Source organism: Sardina pilchardus, chromosome 15 (genome assembly GCF_963854185.1).
Source record: "Sardina pilchardus chromosome 15, fSarPil1.1, whole genome shotgun sequence".
NCBI classification, from domain to species: Eukaryota; Metazoa; Chordata; class Actinopteri; order Clupeiformes; family Clupeidae; genus Sardina; species Sardina pilchardus.
In genome coordinates this window covers 16,551,075-16,572,619 of record NC_085008.1, presented here as the reverse complement: position 1 = coordinate 16,572,619, position 21,545 = coordinate 16,551,075, and the positions used below count along the sequence as shown (strand labels likewise).

Here is a 21,545-nt window from a genome sequence, read left to right as displayed (position 1 = left end):
TAGGAGTTGTTAGATAACGCTGGACTGTACACGTTGTACAGTTTTGTTTGCTGCTATTTAAAGGGATAAGTGGGATTTCATGTGGGATTTCAGACATGGTAATTCATAGAATGGCCCATAAAATCTAAAGAAATTAGGTTTAGATGAGCATGTGCTTAACACCAGAGATGAATGTCACATGGCCACGAGCATGATGTGCCAAGTGACAGATTACTGTATACTTATGATTGAATAAACGGCCTCAGTAAATGGACTCAGACATAATCAATGAGAGTGTAGCATGAGGTCAGTGAGTATGCTCCCACAGCGCTCTTATGCCTTCCTCAAGGGGACTCAGGTAAGGGGTAAAGATTTGTGCATGTCTGACAACTGCCCTTATTCACACCCAGTGTTGGGGTAACACATTATATATAACATAATATGGCAGGCTCTCTTATAGTCATTTGCTAAAGCTGTCCATGCTTTCATATACATACTTTGGTGTTGATGCACAAACATTGGGACCAGCACAATCCATAAATTGCAACTGTTAGGTTGGTAATGTTTGTAATGATGACAGGTGTTACTGTCATGGTTGTCTGCTCTGTACTTACAATTCAATTACTTAAAAGCCTTCTTCAGTATTAGTGTTCATGGCAGTTCGGATTACAACAAGATGATGGGTAAAAATGATACATGATTTTCATCTCTGATGGCCTATTATACTTTCATATTGATGGTCAAATGGAATAGGACACCCCTTTGACAGCCACTTATCTGGTGAATAAAATCAGTTTCTATGGCTATACTTTTACATTATATGTTTGTTTTGAATGATTATGTGTTTTCATGGTTTTTTTTCTTCTTTTTTTAAAATACATTTGTTTGAGGTGTTGTCCAACCTCTTTTATCTGTCCTGGGATCCTTCCAAAGGCACATTTATTTCAAGTATCTCAATGTTATAGCCATAGACCACAGACATGCAGTAATCAGTGGACACATTTTTATTGTCATAGTGCTCTCTGGTGGGCGCATATACACATTACATGTTTAGAGGACTGTTCTTGACATTACAATTTGGGACAGTGTTTCTTTATCACAAGTGTACATTTGTGTAGGGAGATAAGCCAACTGTACTAATAGATATGAATAAAATACAAATACAACTAATGACACACTTTATTCATCTGAAATGCGATGTTAATCTGAGGCGCATAAAACATTCAGGTGCTCATGCCTTGAGATGTTAGTGATTACGTGAAACACTGCTAAGCCTCCGCAACCTCTGGTAAGTCAGTCTGTTCCTCAGTTATTTGGTCTTCTTCGCTGTCGCTTTCTAGGGACTGTTTAGTTGCATACACACTGTACACTCCTCTGATCAAGAATATCAGTGCAATGACTCCAAAGTAGGTTGCATATATAAGGAACTGCATGAGAGGGGAAACAAACACGTGTTTACATATAATTTCAATGCCTTGCTGTTGCATGATGTGTGGGACACTGCTGATGCTATCAGCACATTTCTATGTGGTCTTTGAAAGAGCAGGCCAGAGGTTCATTCATTCAGTAGGCATGCGTGCCTGTATGTTGCTAATGCAGCCTACCTGGGTGGTCACACTTAATTGAAGACTCTTGGTGTTCAGCACGACCGCTGTGAGAAGGGCCTGGAGAGCCATTGCTGCAAAGTTGTTGATGCCAAGGACAAGTGCATAGTGCTCCTTACTCAGGGTTTTCGCTATCTGAAAACTGAGAGGCAGAGCAATCATTTGTACACATTCCATTTACATGATAAAATGAAACTACTTAATGTTATCTACTTACATAATGATGCAGAACATTAAAACAAGGCAGAAACATGTTAAATTATTATATCAAAACTAGCAAACATATTGTAATACATTTGTACAAGGAATGGGTTATTTACATACATTTTTGCAGGGTAGATGTTACAAATTTATCATTTGGTTAATGAAATCTAACTGCTGTTTAGGTTGTTTATATCTGTGTTCAACAACCAATGAAATGACACTCCTCTCTTGAAGTAACATGCTATTGGTTAGAATTTTCCATGACAAACGTTTGTATCACATTTTCAGTGCCAACCAAGGCTGTATATGAACATACCCAGTTTCTGACTGATTTGAAAAGCTTTCAGGACCAGTATGGCCATTTCTTTCTTCTTTTTCTATAATCTAGTTTACTGATGAGCAAGCTATACCTCACAAGCTCTACCTGATGCTTTGGTGTGTTGTGGATGAAGAATTAATGGTATTTCTTACACGCAGATGGTAATGAGTTGCATGTAGACAGACTTGAAGATGATATAGCCGGCATAGCAGATCCATATGTTACTGGTGAGGTCCATGAGGTAGACAGAGCCAGCACTGAGAGCAGAGAACACACCCAGGGCTAGTTCCCCCCATACAGACCAGTTCAGGGTGGTGTGACCCACGGCCACAGACGCTGCCGCACCTACTCCCACACACATTAACAGAGATATGAACAGCTATATACTGTACATGGACAGAGGAGAGTCATTCTAAACACATTCTTTATATGTACAGTATATCTATAGAACAATGCCCCTTACATCTTTATTTACTTTCTTTACTTACTTTGTAAGTAAAGAAAGTTTTCTTAATGTTTTCTTATAACATAATTTATTATTGATGTACATTTGCATTCTTGAGGTGTAAACTACTTATTTCATTATACAACATAACATATGGATGACAGTTGTGGCACAATGAAAAAAGATAGAGACAAGAAATACCAATCATCACCACTAAGAGTCACTCTATACTAGCTTTTATATTCTGCCACTTCCTGGTGTCAGGCTGTGTTAAACATTTCTGTTTGGGATAGCAGTGATGAATTGCAAAGGTTATACATTCAGAATATCCTTGCCTGTCCCTGCCCCACAGGATGAAATATCAGTCCTTCTACAAAATGTGAAAACTGAGAGCAACACCCGTCTCCAACAAGACAAGGGCATTAAATTATCTCCAAACCTCCTGATGGTAATGGAATATAGTCAGTCGTCCCTGACAAAGATTATAGCTCATCACCCCGTGCCACCTCTTTGGATCAATACTAATTGCATATGGTAAACTCTAATGACCACACACTGTATTAGGAATGTATTTCATCAATTCTGATAGAGAATCCTAATGGGGAATTATCTCATCCACTGCCACCAGTGTCCCATGCTAAAAATTGGGTCAGGTTATTGAGCTGCTAATATCTCTATGCTGCTCTTAATCTATGAAGAAGAAGACGATAATGACATAAATTGAAACCGAATGAGTATGGCCACATTCCTGGTAATTATTCAAGACATGGCTTAATCCGTATTGGGTGTCAAGAGGTTGATTAATGGAACTGAGTTCACAATAGGAAAGAGGAGAGAGTGGGGACATTGCTGGAGGCCATTAAAACTCATATCATAGATATCACTATTAACTCAATTAAGAGGACCACTAGTTAAGTGCAGGGTGTTCTGTGCCGTATGCGTTGGATGTCACTATAGCTATCTCTCCACTGATGGAGCAGTGAGTTATCATACAGTACGTACCGACGACATGCAGGTGAGTGCTCTTCTACACCAGACTGAGATTGTGCTCCCAAGAGGCATTTTTGAGTGTGTTCCTCTTGGGAGAGTCGAAGAGAGTATTTACACTGAAGAAATTGCCAGCTTAATGAGAAATAACCAATGCATTCAGCATACTGAAATGGCTGGTGCGTTATGCTGTGTGAAATCCTCAGTGGTAATTGAACCCTGGTCTTGATGTTGTTTTCTCCCTCTCCAAAAGGGAGTGTTCAAACACACTCCACAGAGACTCAAGGTTGAACTGACATAGTCATTTGGGTGTCAAAGTGTCAAAGCAACAGAAATGATATTTGAAAGGAAACAAGTTACTCCCTTTCCCCTTCTTTCTCTCTACGGACTACACTTGAAAGTCTGTGAAGTGGAACTAAATGCTATATGAGAGGACTTTCAATTCTCAAGGTGGATTTTACTACTTCAGCATTCGGTGAATAGAGTGGAAAATTTTAGGCTGCTGTAGGAGAGACAGTCACATCTGAACAGAATGCAGACTTTTGTGAGAGAGAGAGACTAGAGTGGCTGTTGTATTGAGATAGCGTCCACATTCGCAACATACTTATAAATGATTTTGTTGAAAACTCAACTTGTTTTAAATATATTAGACATACAGTACATTATAAATTCTGTATCGACATTTTTGTAAATCATTATTGTGAATGCCTTTTGATATGTTTCCATTTGTCTTCATAATGTTGACATATTAATGGTTCTGTTAATTAGTGACCCCCCCCCACACACACACACACACACACTCACTTTGAGACCATGTATCAATGTGACTACAGTATGCTGGTTAAACAAAGGATAAATAATAAGTAAAAATAGAAAAATAAGAAAAACAGGGTTATGATACAATCTCAGCATGCATTGTTTCTCTTGTAAGGGAAATACATACTTTCATCCATTAGGCTTTGCAGCATGATTGAATATACTGTATGTTTATGGAAGGATGTTTATCTGCTCCTACCAATGGATGCAAATGTCTGTGAGAGGTGGAAATACACCAATTCCCAATGCCATAATGCTTATCTCTAATGCTGTGTAGTCCAATGCTGTGCACCGGTTTACAAGACTAATTTCTGTGCCTGACCATTTTACATTTAAATGTATACAAACTAGGATGAAATAAAATGCATATCTTTTGTTTGCTTGCTTGGTAGATGACATCACTGTGAGGCTACGAAAAAAAAAAAAAAGCTCCATGGTGCTTCAGGAACTTCTGTCGACAAAGGGTTGTGAGGAATTGTGACACCCCACCCCTCCCAACACACACACACACACACACACACACACACACACACACACACACAAAATTGAACAGAGGGACTGCTTTGAATGCTTAGATGAAAGACTCCACATGATGCAATAGTTATTTTACCTGAAAGAGTCGCCACTGCATCAACACCTCCATTGTAAGCTGTGAAGTTCTCCGGTTGCTTCAGCTTCCACAGAATCTGAGTATACTCAGTGATTTGATAGTAGCCACACTTTCCCATTGCAGCCCAAATGCAAAAGAACAAGAAGGCAACAGATGAGTAGTGCTCTTTACAGTCCATCAGCACATGTCTCAGCCCTCTCCAAGTCCTTTGAAACCTTTTCCGCCATACTAATTGAGTGGGCGAATCTGCTTTTGATCCACTGTCATTATGGAACGCCGTTAGCAGAACACCTCTTTGGGGCATGGGTAAAAACAAGGAGGTCAACAGTGCCCCACACAGGCAAGTGATTGTAATCACATTCAGGCAGAACAAGGACACTCTCCAAATGGACACCAGCAACTGGCTAAGCAAAGAGGCCGCTGCGTAGCCGAGTAAAACCGCCGCCCTGGCGTAGCTGGTTACGCGCTGGTAGTGCTTCTGCCCGACCACGCTGTAGATGTAGCTGAAGTAGCCCACGTCGCACGCCATTGCCACGCTGTACGCAAAGATGGACAGCTGTACGGACCACAGGCCAGATCCCAAGGAGAACAGGAGCCAGCACGCCAGATACGCCAGCGCTTGCAAGACAACAATAGGTTTGTACCTCAACATGTCTGTTAGCAAAAACATGGGGATCAGGAGGAATAAACTGGAGTATGCCCATAGTGGATAGATATCTCTTGAAATCTGGAGATGGAAAAAATAGAAATTGTCACCCAGTGTTTTTTTCCCAGCACAATCATTGTCATGTATTATGGTCACAATAGTTAATAGGTTTCTTGTGATATCACAAACATTGATACATTATTGTACAGTTTACAAAATGAAATAACAAACACTTGACAGACTGGTGAACCCTAGAACAAATAATGAAGAAAGTGCCTCAATTCTCACAGTATCCTGTGCTATTGTAGCCTATTGCTTTAAGGGGTTGTACTGTACCTCCTGAACAGTGAAATTTTTCTTTGGTCCAGTGAGGAAGGGAACGAGGAAAGGCTCCGCTGGTCTCATCATGGAGAGAAATCCGTAGACACACAGCACTGCCGTCGGGTAGAGCCAGCCATCGCCCTGCCTCATGTTCCAACAGGCCATGGCCTCTGAAGTGCGTCTACCCCGGGAATGGTCTCAGCTGGCACGGGCTAGAAGTCCCTTTCATTCTTGCCTGTTTGATCTGGGGCCGATATGCAGGCGCAGATAAGCTCAAGGTGACCGGTCACCTGCTCTCATTGTTTGCCTTGCAAGTTTTTTTTTTTTTCTTTTTTTTCTCCTCCCCCCCTTCCTCCTAAGGAGCCGGTGGGTTCTGAGTGCCCCATGAATTAAGATGACGAATGAGCTTCCGTGATCCCCATGAGTGCCCGGTAATGAATATATACCCATCTATCCTGCTGCCTACTCATAGCAAATATATCTCCAATTTAAAGGGGTGTTGCAGCGAGGCGAAGTTAAACAGGAGAACTGGAGGAGCCTCAGAAAGGCCAGAGACGTTGGTGAAATGCCACTTTGGATAAAGATCTTGATGAAAAACGAGCAGAAGTTTGTTCTTTGCTGTGTTGCGATATTGGAGCTTTTATGGATACAGCCATTTTAAGATGAGGATATGGCCCGATAATGAGGGAATCTTATATTTTGAAAGTCTTAATAGTCAGTGGCTAGCCAATCTTTATGACCCATAAATTGCTGAAATAATAGCAATGAAAGTGTCCTGTATTATACATTTACAAGGCTATTTTGTCATCTTTACGGAGCAGAACAGAAGTGAGAGTATAAAAAGGGAGGCGTTGTTTATAGCGGATGTTATTTTAGAGTACATCTAATGGTATAAATGACCCTAATTTTGTATTTGCTGTATTTGCAAAAGTGGATGTTAAAACACCCACCAGGTGCATTACATGAATGCAGTCTTATGTGCACCTTTATCATTTTAACAATCTGGAAATCTGGAGTCAGAGTTCAGTGCAGTCTCCAAATGCTTCTATTTTTTGTTCCTTGTACACCTTCGGAGTGGGAAGGGATGAGAATAGACTCTCATGACGGCTGCCAAGGGAGCAGGGAGTGACAGATAACACCCTTGTTTTAACAGCTGGTGTGGGTAGAACTTAGTGCTAGAACGAAGAGGTGTGTGTATGTGTGTGGGAGACAGAGAGAGAGAGAGAGAGAGAGAGAGAGAGAGAGAAAGAGAGAGAGAGAGAGAGATGGGGGAGAGAATCAAACTGGACTTGAAGGACAATTTCCAAGGTGTTGAAGACATGACAGCTCACCCTGTTGAAAAACAAAAGATCGGCGCGCTGACCTTGCACAAACAAACCTGCCGCATCTGACTAAGGACCACCTCATTCCGTGTCGACGCTCTTGTTGCAGTTCCCTTCCGCCACGCGGAACGTGTTTACTGCAGCGTAGATGATTGTCAGATCATTTAGCCGCTACATGTTTAATTCCATTGTGCTTTGTGTAAGCAAAATTAAACATTGATTAAGCTGCTCCCTGCAATATTAACCCACTGTCTCCATTTTAATGGTGCGCTACGGTGGGTAGACCACTGTAAGCTACGTCAGGCTCATACCCCTTCGCTGCCACGCTATGCTATTTCTGCAACAGAGCTGATGAAACGAGCAGGAACTGTGGTCGGTTGCATGCAGTTCACCCTATGTGTGTGTTTGCCCCCTTGCCTCGGGTCAGCCTCCCAGAGACAGTCCCGCGGCGATGGCTCCCACTCCCGACACTAACAGGCTCAGGAGGCAGGGAGCTGTCACCGTGCCATGTGCGACCTGTCGCACTTCCACCGACCGGCCTGATGGCGGTGCCTGAGTGGCGACATATGCCATTCCCCGCCATTGCGTGTCTGTGTGTGTGTGTGTGTGTGTGTGTGTGTGTGTGTGTGTGTGTGGCTGCTGCCTGTCTGCTGCCCCCGAGGTAAGTTGTTACAGGAGGGTGAGAATCAGAGTGACGCTGTGGGAGGCAGGTGCGACAAAAACCGGCCCCACATCTGTCACATCCGAGTCTCCCTCGCGCCGTACACACGCGGAGCAACTTAGGCACGCCCCCCACCCACCTACACACACAAATACACATCTTTCCTCACACACTCTCGCTCCTTCTCCTGACACACACATGCTGTATGAATACACACACACACACACACACACACACACACACACACACACACACACACACACACACACACACACACACACACACACACACACACACACACACACACACACACATATACACAATGTAAGCTCCTCACATTTATGGAGCTCGCAGCTCATTTCAAACCGATGACATGTCCCTGAATAAGCCTACTAACACAATCCGGTTAGCCCCACAGTGAGGGATGCTATTCCTTTGGTGCTCTGGCACATTTGAAAACCTTCCCACCTCTCACTCTGTGGCCACAAATCCATGGCCAACTGCCTATGACCCCCCTGCTGCAGAAGCTTGTTATTGTTGTGAGAATTATCCTTGGGATAAGCAACGTGTAATTATTCTTTATGGCTGGGCAGGTGAGTCGAGTATGCCATCAAATAATAATCAATTAGCATGTTGATTGTATTCTTGGTTTCGCAATGGTTATATAAAATGGTTATATAAAACAAAGTTCCCCTCAATGACTTTCTGGACTGGCAAAATAACTGTGATTGGACCGTAGGCTTTGCTGGGGGTGTAATTGAAAAGTGGGGCTTCAGAGGGGCTTAAAACTGGCTTTACCACCTAGAAATTATTTGTGAGCACACCACAAGGCACACACATGAATAATTTAGACCTATATTTGGGGGTGATAGCATGGTGTTAACATGCTACACGCTGCAGACTGAATTCAGATGAATGCAATAGCTAATTTACCATTCTGGACATGTTGGGGTTGCTCTGGGTGACACGGCTTTTCATCTCAGCTCATACACTTGAATTTTGTTGGATTGTTTGTTTCTCTGTCTGTCTATCATCAGGTCTCCCAAAAATCACCCCGCCTGACTTTCCTGAAACTTTGACAGGAGTTGATGCATTGGCCATGCAAGAACCCATAAAATGTAGAGAGCGTCTAGATCAATTTACAGATCCATGATTTTCAAAATGGATGAGAAGTGAGATATGGCATTCTGCTCTCTCGCAGACTAGTGCCCTTCTGGTTTGAATGTACTTCAATATCTGCTATACGCCAAAAAACGCAATTTAAAATGCTTACCGAGCAGTGAGCGGAGTGTCAATGTGTACTGTAGTGGTCTGAAAATGTTTCAGGCGTGCACTGCTAACAGTGGAGACCAATCCAACACAAGGACATGACCAAGAGTCCCTTCCCTCTGTTTCACAGGGGGGTGCTGTTGGCACACTTTTCTCCTGCTAGTCACACGGTGCCCTTGCTCTTTGCTTTGCAATGATTGCTCTATGAAAACACCATTGGTCATGAATTGCAGGGAAAGAGGATTTTAAAACCTCTATTCTCTCACTTACTCTGGGGAGTCTCTCTTCATAAGACCACACAGAGTAATAAAATAATAACAACATTACTTAACTAATCAATAAGAACCTCTATTAAATTTGGCAACAGCTGACTTCGAGACGGAGAGGGACTGTTGTGTGCTCCTTTGGCTAAAAACCATACATTCTGTTGTAGATTGACAAGACATTCGTGGTGCTTTGCTGTCAAATAGGAGGCAAAAATCTTTAAAGATCAGAGGAGGGTTGAATATCGACATTCCAGAGCAAGGCAGGCGAGCAAATAACAAATATAAGCAACAGCAACAAGGGAATCCAGTAAAGCTCTTTTGACATTTTATTTGATGCACCACCGGGTCAGTTAACATTTGCTGTGAGCTGCTGTTATTGATGCACACCTGGATGTCGGAAAGCTCTGGTTTACTCAAGGCATTTGTCTAATTCTAGGGGAGGTAAAGCTGACTACCAGCTGGCATGTGAGGGATGAGTCTTTTTGCAGGACCCCAGAGACTGCTATCATCAGTATCCAAAGGACCGTGTGTGTGTGTGTGTGTGTGTGTTGGGACCATATGATTCATGTCATATAAATATCCATAAAGGATTCATAGCTAAGGGAGTTTAGGTTTTAATTGGAAGCTAGACAGATCAATACAGTGTTCTGTATGTGAGATCCAGTCATACTGTAACATTTACCTTTCCATTGCCATTCATTGTAATGATAACCATGAGCAGTCCTCTTCTTAGGAGACCATGTGATAGTATTTTTCCCTCAGAGACATTAGTTCAGTAGGGGGCTGTGTGCACATTCTTTATGTGCAAATGAGACCTTCAGTCTGCCTTTTCACTGCAGAAATATAAATAGTTTATACTGCTTACCATATTTTCAAATTGTGAGTCAAAAATAGAAATCAATATTTCTTGTTTACGTCACATATGTTGCCAGACCTCTTTGATAACTTCCAGCTCTGGCTCTTCACTTGATCAATGTCCGCCCTGATTGTCAACAGGTCCTTGACATTATGAGTTTATTAATCAAGAAAATGAATCGGAAAAATGGATTTGATGTAGTGATATTCAAGCTAATTAAAGCATATCAATTAGAAGTGAAGCATTAAATACAATTAGAACTCATTAATGTGGCAGTGAATGGCCAAGTCTAATCAATCAAGGTCGTGACCTTGTTTAAGCAGCACCAATGGTTCTGTATATTTGGCATTTGGACAGGAATTTGATTCCATGGTCAGAGAGAGGTGGGTCAAAAGGCTGAAGGAGGCTTGTGTTAAATCACAGACTCATTTCACAATGGCATTGTACAATATGTTTATGCATCAAGGACCTTGTTCCGTCTCTCAGAACAGCCTTTGAAATCAGCTAATCAGTGCTGGTTTGTGAAGGACTTGTTTGAGTGTCTCTGGGCTGTTTGTTTCCATACAGGGTTGCAGTGTTTAGCCTACTCATGACTTGCCTTTGCACCATTGCTCTGTGTTTTATGAAGTGCCTCTATTGTCAAAGTAGTGTTATTTGGCCCATTGGTCATTCTCCATATGTTCTCCTTTTGCAGCTTGTAGAATGTGAGTATTTTAAAATTACTGAACACGGTGGTCTTTGGTCAAGGTACCTTTTACTATGACGAAGATAAATGCAAGACTTTTTACATTTTCGCTCTTTTTTTGCCTTTACCAGGAGAATTTCATTGCGAAAAGAGCCCTCTCTCTGCCCTTTAGAATTCTAACAATGTGTGCCTTAAGTCATCTTGAGGCAATGCAGGCTGGCTTTACAGTCAAAGAACAAATCAGTGGAAACATTCATGGGGAATATGTGCAAAGATGGTGAGAAGGCAATTGGTTTTTATATTCAACATTAATGATTATAATTAAATTGGACTGCATTGTGAATCACTAAGGTCAAGCTGAGCTAAAGGGGGGTAAATTGTGAATTCAAAATCATTAATTAATCATCTACCCCCCTCACTGAAAGCCAGCATATGACCCATCACTTTTTCCCCCCTTATATAATCTAGATGCTAAAAGCATTCAGCTACAATGTTGTCCCATCAGTGGCCAAATGGACGATGTTATAGATATTTAGATGGAGCTACTAAATGGCAATATTCTTCCATTCATTTTTTTCCCTTTATTCCAGGCCGCTTATTTGTATTCTAATGGAAGCCAAGGGTTGCCCTCATGCATTTTACATGACTAAGGCCAGAGCACTAGCAGAAAGTCACCATATAAATGATCAGAGAATTATATACAGTGCTGGATATACACCTTCTCCTTGATACCACTGCTGCAAAGCCACACAATCATAACTGTTGGATTTTCCAGGGCTCTGCTGTGTTTTATTTATTTATCTATTTATTTATTTCGTGACCATGGAAACCACGTAAATCTATCCACTGTAATGGATTCTAGTGTACACATATTGAGAAGCTGATTCATTGTTCTTGAGGTGAGCGTTAAAGACCCGTAAATAGGGGCTGGGGTTTCAGCCTCCTCTACTCATCTATAACGGCTGCCGTGCTGGGATGAGAGCTTCCCTTCACTCTCTTATCTTCCTGACAGAGAATTCCAGGGAAAGGGAGTATGTAATTGCTCCACAACATTGGTCACTGAAGGGTGCTTATTAGCTGCCTGTTGGAGTGGAACATAACATTTTCAGTTTCAATTAAACTATATGAGTAGTCATATAATGAATTTTAAGTCTTGGGGAGACTTCAATTCATGGCTGGGTTGGTTGTTGATACTGTACTCGAATTACTCATTCAGCTGAGGCACTCATCAGAGACTCCACTCTTGAGTTATGGCAATTAATTCTGTGCCATACACCCCCCATGCAGATGTATTATTTTTCAGGATTATAGTGAAGAGAGTCAAACTCAGATAGTTTCCCTCTCCCCATAAGAGATAAGACTGGTGTTCGTTTTTTGCTTGAATTTCATTTGTAAGCATATGCATTTTGGCTTGCATTATTCAAGTCACAAATACTGGTAATCATTTTATAAGAATGCGAGTGTTAGATCTGGAGTCAATTTATATGCAACTTGATGTGGCCATTCTGGAGTCTTCCATTTAAAATAGAGGGAAATATCCTCAGCTTTAGTTATGTGTATTGCTGATATAAAAACTGCTTGCCGCAGTGCAAAACACAAAAACAAAAAGAAAACAGACTAACAAAAATGAGCAGTCCTGGGGTGCCAGTGCTGCAAAAAATCAGTAACATGTCATCAGTTGCACTTCAAAACGGCAGGTTTTATTTTTTTATGTTGCATCTACACCTCAGGACCACAGGATTTTATTTATTATTATATGTGGTTTCTTGTTGTGGTTTGTGCTTTAGTGCTGCAAGTGTTTGTTTTGTGCTCTCTTTTTCTTGTTGTTGTTTATGTTTTGCACTTCAAGGCTGCAGGTTTTTGTACATTGTGTGCTCTTTGTATGTTTGTGCTTTGCACTTGAGCGCTATGTATGAAATCACTTAAAGTGCCAGATCCCCTCGAATGGCACATGAGGAAACAACTTTTTAGGACTCAGAATATGTAATCATTTCAATTTTCCTTGCAAAGTGTTGGAAACATGTTTCCTGGTTCCAAAAACTGTTGGATCAGATGTGTTGCCATACCCATTATTTATACACACTGAGTCGATTGGACATGGCTGCAAGACAGCTCTGGGTAGAGTGAAACTGAAGTCATTTGTCTTCAGTGCCCCAAAGAGCATGATGGAATCCTTCATTCTCATTATTTAACATAATTGTCATCATACAAACCATGAATCTGATAAATCTGATTATGCTAATATTGACAATGGGCAAAATGCCCCCGTAGGCGTGCTCTGCAGGCAATAATAGCTTTGCAATACTTTATTACTGAGGTGGAAAACATCATTTTTGCAACAAAGGGCAAGACTGCACTGCAGGCCACTGCCACTGGAGAAGAAAGATGACGTTTTGGATGCAGCTGCATCGTGAAATGTAAATGACGGCGCTCTTGCATTTAATGCTGCTTCTTGCCACATGATTAAGAGGACTTAATACCAAGAAAGTTGATGCAACCTAAAACATAAATCACTGATTTCAGTTGGAAGCAGATTTTTTTTAAAAAAATTGAATGCTTTCGCTGTTAATTTAATCTATGCTGCTTCCACCATTTTTCTAGTGAATGTTTAAAAAAAGAAAAATGTAAGCGCTGCCCAGGTATAAAATAGAGAGGCCAGCATAAAATTTAATGGACTTATCTTATGGTCTACTGATTAGATCTAGGACTGCTTTCCTGTGCCTGTGCCCTGCAAGAATCAGTGGACTCTCTGTTGGCGAGCGTCACGCTGTTGCTGCCAACCCCCATATCTCTGCCATCATGTCAACCTACAAGCTAACTAACTTTACTCCTTGGCTGCTCTCCTCCCCTTTGATGTCTATCCCTCTTAGCCAAAGCCATTTGCTGCCTCCTCTTAGGGTTTCTGATAGTGCCTTCCTCTGTGCAACCTCCAGCCGTTCTTTCTCCTTGCCAGTTTCTCCTCCTCCTCCTCCTCCTCCTCCTCTCGCTCTGTCTCTCTCTCGCCGTATCTCTCTTTATGCTTCTATCTCTCCCTCCAGCCCCCCCCCCCCCCCTCCTCCCCCAAAGCCACCCTCTGCCTCCTGGTTTATCTCCGCACTCTTCACTTTATCTCTCCTTCCGTCTTTGAATCCGTTCGCTTGCTCCATTTCTCTCGCTGCGCTCCCCCTCTCCACCTTGTCTGAGATTTTTAACAGCTCGGTCATAGATCACGCATATCCGCTGCACTTGGCCTCACCTCGGCCACTGGTTTCAGCAGAAGCGCACGCTCTCTTCATCCGGTTCACTTTTGCCAAGAATGCACATTTGTCCTCCTGCACCGCTCTGCCAGTAGTACGCCTTGGCACTGCTCTTTCAGCGTGAGTGTGTGTGAGTAGTTATCTCTTCGGTTGGAATGAGGTCTCCTGTTCTTAACTCTCCTCTGTCTCTCTTCTTTCGGCGTATTGGCATCCATTTCTATTTTATTTTATTTTTATTGTGTTTTGTGTTATGGTTTTCTCCATGGCAGCATCATTTATGTTATGAGGCATTCTGTTGTTGCTATTTGCATTACACTGGGTGGAGTTTGAATGGCGGACCTAGGACCAGCTCATCATCTCTCTTTTTGGATGTAACCCAAACAACCCACAACAAACACCTTTAGAGTTGGTTGGTTCTCTAACCTGTGATCATCTTAAAACATTCCACTAAACGGTGCCACTAACAGATACTAGTCCACACAATCATACCAAACAAGACATGAAACTGAACTATAGGACTAGATCTGAAAAAGTCACACGTGCATGTAGAGACCCACCATTGCATGCTTGCTATAAGACAAGAGGATGGATTGGTTATTACAACAAGGACGCTTTGCAAATGTATTGCTTTGATTGCATTTATTTGGATTTTTGTGCTTTTCTTCTGGCAACATTGTTACCATCAAGTAAAAGAGGAATCGTAAATACAACAAAATGGCAGTCAAATAAACCCATTTACACTTCCTCGGGTCTCAGACTCTGCCTCACTAAACACTACCACTGAAGCCCTGATTGGTTGACAGGCCTCCGCGTCTCCGTGCACTGATCTTGGGTCATATCTTGTATTTGTTACCCAGCCCTGTCAGAAAACCTTAGATGTGTACAGGGACAGCTGTTTTTCCGCAGAGATACTCATTTATTCATAGCTGTCAAATTGAGCATTTCACCATAATAAGGAGCGTTTCACCTAATAGTTGTGAATTTAACGCTGAAGGCCACGTCTTTAGCTGTATGCAGTACAGCTCTGCTGCAATTTGAATCCACTTTGAGTCCCTAGATAGTCTAGTCTAAGGCCATTCCTTAGGGTCCTGCGCTTTACTGATAAATTAATTATGAGTTTATAGTTGAGCCCTTTGGACGCCGTGATGCAGGAGTGATGCCATGAATCTATATTCAGAGTAAGGGGTGGGATTACTCATATTTGATGCCATTGCACTACATCAGGGTTCTTTGAGTTGTTTTAAGATTTATTCATCTCAAAATCCATCATACAGTACAGTACATGTTTGTTTAGCAACACTTTACTTGAAGGTATCTGCATAAGACCCTAACCCTAGCTGTGACTGTCACCATAACTGTACCCATAACCCCATGATGACAACCGAATGACACTTAATGATAGAAGCGAGAGTCATAAAAAAAGTTGACTTGTTTATAATGTCATTAATGTCATAATGTTTATGACAGTGTCATGTCATTCTTATGTAGCTACCTTAAAGTAAAGTGTAACTGTTGGCTTCCTTTTATCTTTGCAGTGTGGTCCATACCACACTCTTCGCACTATCCTGCTCTACAGTGTATTGTTCTGTGGCACTTTATTCAAACCCCAAACCCATAGTGGGCATCAGACAGTAAAGGGATGAGCCCAGATGGACACAGTCATGTAGCATCCAGGGTTTTCCATAATTATGCTACTCGACATTGACTCGCCTGAAGGACCCATCTGCCTGATGGTATCTCGTCCTCTTGGTGCCAAAAAGCTGTCTTGATGACAGACTTTGTTGTCATTGTTTTTGTTTGCTTGGTCTGCTTTTATTTGTGTAAGACTGTTGCCATTTTTGGATTGGACAGCCCTGAAGCCATGATCACTGTTAAAACTCAATTTCACAAGACAAGTATACATATGGCAGAGCCCACAGATATTTCCCAACATGCATTTGTGTGCTGGCACAAATCATTCTATTATCAGCTGGAATCAAACAGAATTGTGTCTCTTCTACTAATCGTGAATTAGATCTGTTCATTCTAGGTCATTTTTTTGATGCAGATGTGTTCCCTAAAGAGCTGATTTCCTCTTTCATCCAATAATCAAAACACATTTAGGAGGAGGAGGCTCTTGTGTCAAACTATTTCACTGATTCATTTGTTCAGATATGTGCTCGGACTTTGCCATGGATAGGGCCCAAGGTGCTTGCATGGAGCATTCATGAGGGCATACTTCCAACCTGTGAAGTGTTGCCATGGCAGCTCAGTAAAACCACCACAATTAGCAAGACGGCTCATTAATATAATTATTAAATGTTGCTTTGGCAAAGTTTCATCTTTACTGTACTGTGTACAGTATAGCATATTACACCTTTGGTAATCATCGCGAAAAGTTAGACACAAAAGTTTGGCCTTGTCCACGTGACTTTAAAGCTCCCAATTGAAAATTGAATGAGCTGGAAAAAAAACAAAAAACATTGGGAGATAGGCTTAGTGTTGAAAACATGTTTACTGCTCTATTTCCAGTATCAGTGAATTCATATGATCATATTTGCTCTACTAGGTGTGAAACATAAGTGTGAAAAGTTACACAATGTGTCTTAAAATCTGTCGATGTATTTCATTTAATGATAATTGCACACATTTCACATAACACAAGCTTATGAGGTGAGAATATAAATTCTAAGTTTATAAAATAGAAACATTTTCAAGCGTTCTTTGTTGTCTCTTTCCTTTCTCATACAAGTCTGTGTCCATCACCTGCCAGTGGTATCTGTTGGTCTGAAGGACATTCTAGTCATGATTTAATGAGCTGTTTGCTGATAGATAGGCTATTTGCAAATGAGATAATTATGAGTGCCGAACCCCGTTAGTGCCTTTAGGGGTTAATTCTGATTGATGCGGTGGCAGCGTTTGACTGCTCCTTTGTTCCTGGCTCTCTTGCGGCTCTCGGGCGTCAGAGCCTCGAGTTGCGATCCTTTCATTAGAAATTAAGATGGAGGGGATGTTTAATCTCGTCTCGTCTGCGCACGTCAGGATGCGAGGACGCTATATGTGTGGTGCCGGAGCAGAGTGAAGACCGTGTTCTGCCTAATGACGACAGAGACACATCATAGAGAGTCCGTCAGAGTGTCGCGGTTAATTTGTCTCCTTACTCGCTGCACCCTGTCACAGGCTGACTGCGTTTAAAATGATAATGTTAATTGCTCGGTTAGACTAGTGCACGTGTAGTGAAATCAGCTTGTGCTTTCAGAGCATCTCCGCTAATGTGCTTGCGTACACCTGAGATGGAGAGGTTACATAAACACGCAAAGTACTTTCGGGGAGTCTGTTAGATGCTCTTACAGACACATGTTTCTACCCAACAAGTGTGCTCGGCCTACTGACTGTATTCTGTTAATCTTTAATCCCTCATTTGCAGATGTTGAAAGTCCCCTGAGGCAAACAGCAATATATATTTTTGCAGCCTAAGTCTCCTAATTGATTTATTTCCATCCTCTAGAGAGAAGTGATAAATAACACAAGCCTCTTGTTATGACAGTTCCTCGATTCCATTGACACTTTTTTGGTACACCGATACTTATGCTAGCTCTTGTTCAAATGATGCTCATTACATTCACATTGCCTAGACATTTGAGCAGGCAGTAAAAACCTTAACTAATAATGTGCTAAACTCAGGCATTCAGCTATACGAAATGTATTGCTAATGGGGGACTTTTGCACAGAATTGCATATGCCGTTCCTTAGAGGTAATCCATGGCCTTAATTACCATAGCTCAGTGATAATAAACATACTGTGCAAACGTTTCATCATATCAGAGAATAACAAAGCCACTAATTTAATATCAGATGATGGCACACTGTAGACTCATATATACAGCGATGAGCAGGTTTTTGGTGGAAGTGTACGCAAGGTTCATTATTGCCGCATTAATTTAACCAACTTTGAACACGGCCTGCTGGTGTACTCAGAACCTCTCAGTGACTGACTCGGAGGAGCAGAGCGGCAGTTTTGGAGCGGACTTCTCCGGGGTTTCCCCCCTGACGAGTACGCCCTGACAGACCTGGCAAGTGGGCACGCTGAGCCGTGGGTTAACCTCTCACTGATTTTCTCATTAAGGCAATTAGGTAGATCATTTCTAGCGAAGGTGGGAGCTCTTAACCTTTATATCCCTTCTGCCCCACTTAGTTACTGTTTCTAGGAGTCAGGATCCTACTCCACTGGCTTTATTTCCCATGGCCTCGAGGCAATCTGCGACCAGGAAAAAGGAGACCATTCATTTCCAAAAACGAGGGCACGGCTAACCTGTTTCAAGCCCTTATTTGGGCTTGGAGCATGACAATAATGCTGTGTTGTGTCTTTAAGCCTCCTTTGAAAATGTGGAGTCAATTGCGGACCGCTGGGTTAATTTGATGTCTCTAAAGATGTTTTGGCCTTGTGGGATGAAGTATTTGTGCACTCACAGCTGCCAATCACACACAAACACACACATGTGTACACACACACACACACACACACACACACACACACACACAAACACACACACACACACAAACACAACCCTACAGTACACACACTCACTCTTCAGGATGCGTCAGGCTGGACCTACTGACATCAATTTCTTGGTAGCATACACTTACAGGACGTGCCAAAGCATTTTTCAATCCATTAATCACACTTTTATTAAACAGAATAAGCACTGCCGTCCTGCCTAAAAGCCACATAGATTACCTGGATTTGAAGACAAAGTGGGTATTGAGCCTGCCTCCAAATGGTAATTTTTCTCTGTTTAATAATGGGAGATGTTTACAAAGGCAGGGAAGATTGATTGAAAAAATGCTTGCTGGGGAAAAGAAGGTTTTGGAGGTCTGTGACCGCCTTATTCCTGTGAATGCCAAAAAAATATGAAGAATGAATTGGTTTATTAGTGTGGTGCTAAATTTAATTAACAGCGTATGGCTTTTTACTTGCATTGAATGATGAGCAAACTTTGATTTTCTAGGTTATGCATGGTTGGAAATGGGAGGGGAGGAGGGAAAGAGGGAGGGAGAGAGGGAGCAATGAAAAAAATAATTGCAAGGATTGTGGGTGATGGCGGAGTACAGAGCAGAAAAAAAAGGCCCCTTTAATGGTGGTCGGATTTGCTCCTCCGGGGAGCCTGCGTGGATTTTTGGCCATCCATTCTCAAGACAGCAGAGCATTCTCGCCATGGCCAATCAGCCAATTAAAGCTCTATAACGGGGGTGGCTGTTCAGGAGTGCTGGTTTTATACGAGATCTTTTCAGTGGCAGCAAAGCCTGGTCTGACAGCCCATCATAACAATGATAAATACGGTCACACATTTATGACTCTGTAGCTGTTAGCTAATGTGTGGGTCCGAGGTATTTAAGCATTTATTTCTTCAAGGTGGCATAAAATGACCATGACCGGAGAAGAAGAGAAACTGAAGATAAGAGAACGGTCTTTTCATGAAGGCAAGAGGTCTCCTTGGAATCAATGAATGGCCATCCCTGCACAAAGCACATTCAATAACACTATCTGAAGAAAATATCTGACTTTTATGACTGACTCTTATCGCCATGTTAAGCACACATGTAAGTCACAATACACGTAAAGCAGGAATTCAAAGCAACATAAAGCATGGAAAAACATGCATAACCTTGTCTCTGACATACTGTATATAACTGCTTCCATTCCAATCTCAATGAAAATTGAATTGTTAAGTAAAAGAATGTTCTCTTTTTTTTACTGTGTCACAGACCAAGACTTGATTACCATTTCTAAATCCTGAAAGTGACTGATGGGTCAGGTAATAGAGTGGCAGCTGAAATAGAGTGGTATCCATTGTTCCATTAATTTCTCTATGTTTAAACACATTTCTCATGACTTTCACCAATTTGTTTGAGTGCGCGCGCGCACACACACACACACACACACACACCTACTGTACACACACACACACACACACACACACACACACACACCGTGTAAGGTAGACAAGTACTGAAATGCACAATCTCCAATAAAGCGTCTAGCTAAATGGCTCTTCCCACACAGGACTCATTTGACCTGCACACAGATGGCTAAAGCACTTTTGTACAATACAGCCTTTTGTCACCTGGACCCTTGCCTTCACTTCCTCCTTTGTAACGAAGGGAAGTTATACCCAAATGATCTTCAAATGAATTGTAAGGTCTTGAATGTTGGCAGCAGGCTGATTGTTTCATTACAATCTAAAGTATCTGTGCATTAGCCTGGAAGCCAGTCCGAACTCTAGCTTGGAGACCAAATTCTCTGACTTCACAGGGGACACAACAATATCAATAGGCTTGCAACTTAAATTTAATCGCTCTCAGGAATGCCCTATGTTCGCTGGTTGGTCAAAGGTGCTCTTGCCGGAGTAAACGAGGGTGGATCAAGCTATTCCAGATGGAGTATTACAGGGAAAAGAAATTGAGCGGAAGTAGATAGACAGGCGGAGCTAGGCTATGACAGCCCCGTCCACAAAATTTGAGGTCGAGAAGTCTGGTCTGGTTCCGTTGTAAAAGCAACTATGCCCCAACAAGAGCTGTTTGAACCAATCAAATGATTTGGGTGGGCTTTTGGACAGATAAGCAGCAGCGTCTCATCTATCACGTCACCTGAGCATGCTTCATTCCACATCATTTGGACAAAACCTGTTAACCTCCATAGTATCAGCCACATATCTTTCTGTTATGACCTTTCATCACAAAGTTACCGGCGATAAATGACTGTTGATGGTCAAAAGTAAACCTCATTAGCGGTTCCAGTTTTTGAGAGTTTGTAATATAAAAGGTTCGACTTCATGCTTACAGTATGCAGTAGACCATTTAGTGTTCTCCACAATCCCACACTGTCATATTGCATGCTTGTTTGCAAGAGATGCAAAGCAGGCTATATTGGCAGATGTATATGGCAGGACGAATGAAACAGCTGTTTCAATTGTTCCGACCTGGCAGTAAACCCTATAGCCTGACGACGTCATACTCAATTCTTGTCAGAAAAGGATGTAGGCGGGGCTAAACTTCGGTCTGGCATCCAGGCTAAGTAAACCCATGTATTCTAAGTAAATAGCACAAATAGTTAATACAATATTTTATGCAGGTGAGACATGGAAAAGTAGTTTTAGAAAGATGTAAATATATTTGGGGTTATTAGGTAGGGGATCGAGTTTTACTATGTTGTTAACCTATGGAGACAGACAGGCTGTGTGGGTCATGAGGGCGCGTATTTGAATGTGCAGTGGCCTAACCCACTTATAAGCATAGTGAAATATTTTGCACTTTAAAAACATGATCTAGCTGTTCTATCA

The 21,545-nt window shown here is 41.9% G+C and overlaps 1 protein-coding gene across 1 annotated transcript in view; it reads right to left on the bottom strand.

Moving 5' to 3' along the window:
* LOC134102430 (thiamine transporter 2-like) overlaps positions 1–6,096 on the bottom strand; it is a 6,651-nt gene extending 555 nt beyond the window's left edge. Inside the window, exons 1-4 of the mRNA XM_062556527.1 lie at positions 5,947–6,096; positions 4,965–5,691; positions 2,259–2,451; positions 1,584–1,725 (exon numbers count right to left, since the gene is read on the bottom strand). Of these exons, the coding sequence (XP_062412511.1) occupies positions 1,584–1,725; positions 2,259–2,451; positions 4,965–5,691; positions 5,947–6,096 (1,212 nt within the window). The remainder of the gene's footprint in view (positions 1–1,583; positions 1,726–2,258; positions 2,452–4,964; positions 5,692–5,946) is intronic.
* Positions 6,097–21,545: the final 15,449 nt, after the last annotated feature.